General features: G+C 39.5%; 1 protein-coding gene across 1 annotated transcript in view; it reads left to right on the forward strand.

Annotated features, from left to right (window-relative positions):
• The window catches only part of castor2 (cytosolic arginine sensor for mTORC1 subunit 2), a 32,521-nt gene extending 24,753 nt beyond the window's left edge, over window positions 1-7,768 (forward strand). The window contains exons 7-9 of the mRNA XM_008293784.1: window positions 724-806; window positions 3,166-3,260; window positions 4,826-7,768. Of these exons, the coding sequence (XP_008292006.1) occupies window positions 724-806; window positions 3,166-3,260; window positions 4,826-4,888 (241 nt within the window). The 3' untranslated portion in view covers window positions 4,889-7,768. The remainder of the gene's footprint in view (window positions 1-723; window positions 807-3,165; window positions 3,261-4,825) is intronic.
• Window positions 7,769-8,726: the final 958 nt, after the last annotated feature.

The following is an 8,726-nucleotide window of genomic DNA, read 5'->3' on the forward strand; positions in this document are numbered from 1 at the left end:
TTAACTTTGTGTAGTCCACAGGCGCAAATGTGTGCCTTCAATAGTCTTGTGCTTTGGGCTCAAGTGTGGTCCAGTCTTCTAGAAATCATCTGTACATGTGATGGAGGCATGCACAGTGCCTGTAGGGGGTGTGGTCTCAATAGACATGCAGTAAGCAGTGTGCTGTGTGTGCATGGGATTGAGGAATGACATGGATATTCAAGTGTACTTGGATGGCATCTGTTTGTTGTTGTCAAGATTATACTAAAATATATTTTCCCCAACTATATTTAAGTTCCCTATGAAGAGCCAACCTTCAGTTTTGAAAATTCCCAGTTTCTTCCCGTTTATTCCCATAAATTACCATTAGTTCCCATCAATTCCCGTTACTTCCCATGGGAAGTTTCCAACTTTGAAAATTCCTGGAATTTTGCAACCCTAGTCAGACCATTTGTTTTAGGCTTCTTGTTTTTCTTGTCACTGGAGGTAGAGCTTTGTGAGTTGCTGCATGTTCAAGGTCAAGAGGGATCAAAATTGAAACATGCCAAGCAAGTAAAAAGATAATTGATTTTAGAGAACATAACAAATTTGAATACATTTAAGAGTCATGTTCATAGGTTTGGACTACATTTTCTTCCAACACCTAAACCAGACTATCATACCTTCTGCCTATACTACTATATTTAAATGTAAATAAATACTGACCTATACTCTGTTAATTTCTTCGTCCTTTTTCTCCTCAAGGTTTCCAAACAATGTCCTCTTCACCAGTGCTTCTGGGGAGCTTTGGAAAATGGTTCGAATCGGAGGACAGCCTTTAGGATTTGGTGAGTTTCATTTGGGAAAAAGTCTAGTTACAGTTGTTGTGATTAGTACTAGGCCATAGTAAAATTTGCTGTTACAGTATCAGAGATTAGCCCATCTCTAACAGCAGAATGCTTTAGTATCAGGATAATGAATGTGTTATAATGGGTATTGTAGTACAGATTCTGCATGCTAGTCTCACTAAATGAGCATGATGTCTTCATCTCTGACTCTGCAGCTTTCTTATTGAACAAACTGACATATTGGAGCAATAACTATCACAAATCAGCATGACATGGGGCCTATTACACAAGCTTTTTTGACCACTGGTAGGTACCCATTTTTTGATTTCACCACGGGCCGTTAGTTGCAGCAGCAAACAAACATTTCATTTTGTGTCAGTCAGCAGCCTGATAATCTAACCTTCATGTGGAGGATTGTCACTGGTGATGAGAGGTGAGTCTGCAGCTCCATCCAGAATGATAACAACAGTTTTCACTGTGGAAGAGCTCAGGAGCCCACCAGAAGCAAGCTGGTGGTTTTCTTCGACATTCACGTCGTTGTGCACAATGAATTCTTCTACTGGGATCAAATGTAGAGTTCTAGTGTAACATCTTGAACTGCCTGAGGAAGAACATTCAGCAAAAACAACCTTAACTATGGTGTGATGGCATGTAGGTGCCCCAACGTTGCACAGTAATTACACATGTATTTCTTGGGTGCAACAACACAATCATTGCTCTCCACCCACCCTACTCAACAGATCTGGCTCCCTGTGACCGCTTCCTCTTTCCCAAAATGAAATTCAAGTGGAAGGGTTCATTTTTTGGAGAATGTTCAGCTCTCATCCCAGATGGTGATTGACATGCTTACAGAACAGGACTTTCAGGGAGCGTTCCAAGTGTGATAGCAGTGCGAGGAACACTGTTTACTGTGCAAGGTACTGTTTTTGATTGTTATAGGCACAGTCTCAAATGGAAACTAGCTACCTTACAAGTAGAGGAGTCAAGATAGATCAGTAGTTATGCAGTTAAATGTGGTGGAAGACAGACATAGTTGGAAACTGACTAGCAGGATAGCAGCAGTCCACTAAGCATTCAGATCTACAGCTTCCCAACACTACACTTGGATTCATCTTTGAAACGGTAGTTATGCTCACTATAGTGAAGCAGTATCCCATCTTGACTGCTGCTTGTATTATTTTTTCTTTCAAGCATTTTACAAGGTGTGATCAAAAAGTTCAGCCTGCATCTATAAAAAGCAAAACCTGATTTACATTTGCCCACTACCACATTCAAAGTGGTACCTTGCACACTTGTACACTGCTCCTGGTGTTCCGGCCACATTTGAAATGGTCTCTGGACATCCCGTTTTGTAAGTGCACCGTACACGAGCCGAGTGTTCACCATTGTGTCAAAATGGCAGCGCTTTGCTTGAATTTTCATTAGGGGCAGAGTTAAGAGGTCACAGGGACCCCAATCTGTTGAGTAGGGCGGGTTGGGGCCATTGATAGTGTTTGTGTGGCCAGAAAACCCTTTTCAACACACCGTGAGCAGGCACGTTGTCATCATGGAGCACTGGCATGCCATCACACCACAGTTGAGGTTGTTTGTGCCAGATGTTCTCCCTCAGTGGCATCAGGACGTTATGGCATACTTCAGGGTTGACTATCTGCTCCTGGGGGACGATTCAATGGTGCAAAACCACGTAAATGTTGATGAAAATGATGAGTATTGCTCCTAGCGCTCTCCTGAGCTGATGGTCCTTCTTCGGTCATCACCAGTAATGATCCTTGACATGAAGCTTTGGTCCTCCTGCCCCTGTTGACGGAGATCCTCATAGGTCCATGGTGAAATCCCAAATGAGCACCTGCAAATAGTCACAGAAACGCACCCGTAATGAAGATCCTGATGTTGTTCATGCGACATTACACAGAGTCTTGACTCATGAGAGTTACCATCTGTTGCTTATGACTGTGCCACTCTCTGTTCATGTACAAAAGTAACAGAAACATTTAATTGCAGGTCATACTTTTCACATCAAAGTTTGATCTCTTTGAATTTTGCACAAAGCAGAAGACGTCATGTCAGTTTGAGACCAGCAGCGAATGTGTCTCACCTTGTTCCTCAGAGAATAAACAGAAAACGAAGATCAACCAAACTAATCCACAATTAAAGTAAAATTCCTCAACTCTAATAAACCACTAATCCATGTCTCAAACATCTTCAATTCCAGGATCAGTGACTCGCATTAAAAAAAACTGTGCTGCCTCGCTACACTCTTAGGTCCTTGTGTGCAAGCTGATAACCAAGTCGGTGATGTATCATAAATTACAGCACAGGAATTTAGGAATCTGTGTTGTTTTTGTCTCGTGGTTTGCAGATGAGTGTGGCATCGTGGCTCAAATATCAGAACCCCTGGCAACAGCTGACATTCCAGCTTACTACATTAGTACTTTCAAGTTTGACCACGCCCTGGTAAGAAATGCAATGCTTTTTATTTGTATTTTATCTAGTATATGCTATAAATCTGCAGCGAACAAACCATTTTTGTAACAGAATATTCATTTTTATAAGGAGTAATGCCTCATATGTGATCATTCTACATTCAGAAATGTGATTATTTGCTGCTTTTCTTAGTAAATTTAATATTTTGGGATATTGGCCAGTAGAGATGTAACAGTAAACTAAATGTAAAGTTCGGTGCCTACATCAGTTTTAGAATCACAGTTCTTTCCTTTTTGGTATTGCAGAGAAAAATAACAATAAAGTAGTAGTTAAAGCACTCAAATGTTGCATACGGTCAATAGGAAAAGATTCTGAGCTGTTTACTCTCAAACATAAAATGGAAAAAAGCAAGAAGTGTAGGTCAGTGCCTCCACAACAGTAGCAGACCTCATTACAGCCACTGACTCTGCTGTGAGGAACAACAACATAGCAGAGGCAGAACAACTCAGGTCGAAGGTTTCAGCAGCACTCTCTCGTGCACAAAACACCTCCTTCTAACCTCATCAACCAAGAAAGGAAAGGCAGGAACATCATCGCCTTCCTGCCGGCAGACAAGTCAAGGCTGTACTCAACAAACCTCTTTACCACACTAGTTCATGACATTACCACCTACAAGCCTCTGAGGAAAGATCCGACGAGCAGTTACAGCAAGAAGAAGAAAAGTGTTGACCTGTTTTACCCTTTACCCATGTGTACATAAACTCCTGAAGATACAGAAGGAAGGAGAAACATTGATCATTTTTTACACTGACTCACCACAAGTTAGTGCCTCTGATTGGAAATACTTTACATCAGATCCAAAACTCGCAGGTCCACAAAACTGAAACTGGTCTCAGACGAACCACATTATCATTCGATGTCACCTCACTCTCTCCATGTATACCTACATGTGAAGCAGTGGAGACCGCCAACAAACAACTCTTTACACAACAGAATCTACTTTACACTAATCAGAAGTTAGACCTGTGCCTGACCACCAGGTATTTTAAATTACAATAAGGGTTGCAACAGACAAAAGCTGTGCCACAGGCTCTAGTGTCACCCATTGTGGCCAGTTTCTACTCGGAGGAAGTAGAAAGCAGAGCACTGAGCTATTTCTTATTGATACTATACATTCAAGTGCTATGGCAGTAAGAATTAAAGACAATTAGATGCTTTTGAATATTTGAATTTTTTGAAAATGAATGACTAAACTACATGTCGATGGCTAAATCCAAAACTGAGGTACATACCAACCCATGAACTGTACAGTAACACCCCTTCCAAAATCCTAAAATATAAAATATACCACAAAAAAGCCACAAACTCCTGCGTTTGAGAACTATCAGCTGCTTGAAAAGTTCCTATTAAGTTATAAAAACTTTTCATTGCAACTTTCAGTCAAAATGATTGATGATGTAATTTAGAGATAAAAATGTGTTTTTAGATGTTTTTTAGATAAATTAGTTGAAAACATAATCAGACAAATTAGTGAGTAAATGAAAAAAACATTGCAGTCAAAACGTGCTGCTGCTAAATCTTCATGTCTTCTCCAGGTTCCCGAAGAAAACATCCAAAGTGTGATCGGCGCCCTGCGGACCGAGAGCACAGCGCAGTGAAGGAAGCTGGAGGAAACCGTGAAAACGACCATTTTCAAAGTCATTTCGTTCAAACGTTTATCATGTCCAAAAAGTGCCAAGAGCTCATTAGCGGCCTGCTGTGGATCAGCTCTGAGAGGAAGGAGGGAGGAGTGCGTTAGGGATGCCTTTGTTACTCTGTCATTTTGCTCAGCCCTGCCCCTCTCTCCTTCCTCGGCTGCCTGCTCTGGTAGTTTTTTTGCTTTAGTTTACCAAACTGAATATGTTTCTTTTCCTCTCTAAAGCTGCTTCTTCCCACTCCCTGACCCTCACAAGCACCATACTGTATTAGTTACATAATTCCTCTCATGGAAGGATGACGAATGTACTCTCAAAAACGAAAGAAATATTATATATATTTATCAAGCTCTCCATTTTTTTTTTCTTTGGATGTTTTTTCCACAGGTCATTTTTCTCAGTGCCAACATGTTTGAATGCCTAAACCAATGCCTTTTGTCAAAGTACTATAAATGTGTGCAATTGAAGGAGGACACCAGTGATGACCGGCTGGCTGAGTAATACGGTATGACTTTTTGTTTTTGTTTTTGCTTTTAAAAGCTGTTAAACTTGTTTAATTACAGCAAAAGTTGTTAAAGTCCCTCAGACTTAGAAGGTAAAATCAAATGTTTGGTCTGGTGAAACATGAAGTGAATCCAAAATGATCAGTTATATACATTTACACTGTGGGCAACCTGATCGGAGGGTCAATCAGAATCAGCAGGTTATTCACAGAGTTGTGGAACTCCAAAGATTTAACTCGAAATTTCCTCCTTTTTTTTTTTTTGGTCTTAACAGGCACTATTTATGTAGCATTATCTGACTTCACATTTGGGAGCCGAGTTGACTAATGGTCAAGAGGAAATAAGTTATATTGACATTTGATCATTAAATTTGCTTTTAAAGTAAATGAAACATTAAGCTTGAAATTGGAAAATATGTCTCAGTTCAAAGTTTAAAACTACAAATTGAGTCTGTGCACTAAATGGATCGGCTTAAAATTTGGCACAAACATTGGTGGTTCCCAGATGATGTATCCTTAATAACTTTAGTGATCCCCTGACTTTTCACCTAGTGTAAAAATTTAAATTGCTTCAAGTTGTAAACCGAATTTTGCAAGACTTGGCCGTTTAGCATGTTAGCATAGCAACACTGCTAAACTTTAGCATGTTAGCATGTCACAGAACTTTTTCTTCCAATCTGACAGTTTTGAGTCCTTCAAAAATTAGTAATATATCAAAATAGAGACACGAGTGTGGGCTTGGTGCCTTTCTTTACATGACACTGATTAATCTAAAGCTATTGAGACATTTTTAACTAAAATCAACATGTTGGTTAGAAAAATATGAGAACAATTCTGTTTAAAATGTATTATGCAGATAAATATATTGGTTCATTTTTATGTTGAAGAGTATTTATCAGGGTGAAGTTTTTAAAAAATTGGACATCAGCACTGTTCGAATAAATGATGAAAATGACCAAAAACTTGTAAAGAAAACGACTGTCACAATTATATTATAATGTTAGTATCATGAATTGCCAATGAAACATAATAGATACAATATGAAATTATGAAGAAAGGATCCATTTCTCCCTTCAAACCCATATGCCAAATGTGAAATTCCAATAGGTTTACCAATAGATTGATTGATGAAATAATCTATAGTTGCAGCTTCTACTTTACAGATTGATTTTCATTTTTAGATCCAACTCTCAGTGAGTCTGAAAAAGAAAAATATTAAATTTGTGACTTTTTTAGCAGAGATTTAAAAGAGAGGCTCAATACCATGTTTATGTCTGTACGTTAAGCTGGAGGTGATTAGCTTAGCTTAGTATAAAGGACTGGAAAAATGAGGATCGCTAATACGGTTCTGTCTGTTATTCAACGCTGTCAAACATAAGTTGCATCTCGTTTGTTTGATCTGAAAACAAACAAAACAAAAAACTTTTTTTTTTTTTAAATTGGAGGGGGGGGTTTACTCAAAACATTTCTTGATTTTTGCATCATGAGCTCTTGGAAAGATTTTTAAAAAATACTTCCTGCACTACCTAAGAACAGTTGAGCCTTTTCCTTGTCTAATGTGAATATTCACACAGTTTCTTCTGTTCACCTCTGACGACTCAACAGTCATGTTGCTCACAGTGTGAATCCACGGCGTCACCTGACGATAAATGCAATGACTTAAATGTTTGGATCGACGGTAGTAATAAATTACTGAGCCACTTTGACAATGTGCTACAATAATCACAGTGTGCTAAACATAAGCTACGGTTCACGCAGGGGGAGGACGGTTTTCATCCGAGCCCTGGTGTCCATTTAGGTCCTGAAGCTGCCCCCCTCTCCTGCTCCAGTCTGCACTTTAATGCAGGTTTCACCCCCACAGACCTGCTGTACTGATGTGAAAACAGAGAGGGCTATTTACTGTAGAAAGACCCTGTCCCGACTGAAACATTTCTGTTGGTCTTAAGCATTGGTGATACTGTCTGTTTTTCCCTTTCTTTTTCACGCCACCTTGCACCTAACGTCAACCTCTCTTCTGATCAGATTTGATTAATAGAAATCCTGACTTTATCAGTGTTAAGACACGAGGAAGGTGACATCTCTTTCCATTTCAAAGAAAAACATTAAAAGCTTTTGATTTGGAGCTTCTTGTGTGTGTATGTGTGCGTGTGCGTGTGTGTGTGTGTGTGTGTGTGTGTGTGTGTTGGGAATAAGAAACAAGCTGTTTTTTTAAGCTTGCTGCGTGTTCAGTTTTCACCAATGTGTCATTTTTACTGTCTTTACTTACCAACGGGGATTGTCTTCACACTGTTATTTGCTCCCAATGTGTACTTTAATCAATAAAGCGGTGACATCTCTGCCCAGTCTGGTCTTCACAGCCTCCATATTAACTGCAAGTGTCATTTTACAATCAAACTATTTTGCCTTTGGAGATACGACATAAAATTTTACAGCATAGCACATAAAACTGGGATAAATTATAATGCATGCACAGTTACAGGCTTGAATACATCAGGTAGTAGGGGAAATTGTACACAAGGCGACGGGAATAGAACAGCACATGCAGCAGGGATTTCTAAGCTTTTGGGCACAATACAAACTCAAAGTGAAAGATGTCATCTCGTGCCTGTAATTACCTGCCAAACACAAACAGCAGCAGTGGTGGCAGAATGTTTGTTACATCAGTCCAACACTGATTTGTTTTCCACCACTGGAAAGATACTTCCTAAAACCCTCCGAGGTGCGAAACAGCCATGGGCATGAAAATTAGAATCTGCAAAATGTTTGGACAATTGTGGAGAGTAATATAAACATGAAAAAAAAAATCCCCAACAATGAATCATAATGGTTTCTGTGACTCACACATTGTAAAAATGTAATTTTAATCGGATTTTCTTGGCGGATGTTTACAACCATCAGAGGATGCTGCCTCGTGTTTTGATGAAATCTCAACCTTTTCTCTAAAGCCAAGTATTCCTCCTGCGCAATAAAAAAAAAGAATGTTAGGACAGATTGCCGTGAGATTTAACATGCACATTCATTCTCCCGGCAGGATGAAACCTTTTCATTTTCTTCGCATTTACTCTTGAACAGTCCTGAGAACGAAATGCTAACTGTGATAAAATTGTTGCTTTTGTGCAAAGTTTATGCAGAGTTGGAAAAACAGCAACTTATCCTGCTGTGTAGATGCAACAACATTGCCTGTTTGCAGGCTTAGATAGACTAAAAGATGGACGTAGCCTCTGGGTCTGAAAAATGATGCCTGCATTCTTTACAACGGCCAGCAGGGGGCGACTCCTCTAGTTGCAAAGCAAAGTGATT

Source organism: Stegastes partitus, unplaced genomic scaffold, assembly GCF_000690725.1.
Source record: "Stegastes partitus isolate 25-593 unplaced genomic scaffold, Stegastes_partitus-1.0.2 Scaffold912, whole genome shotgun sequence".
In the NCBI taxonomy this organism is placed as follows: domain Eukaryota; kingdom Metazoa; phylum Chordata; class Actinopteri; family Pomacentridae; genus Stegastes; species Stegastes partitus.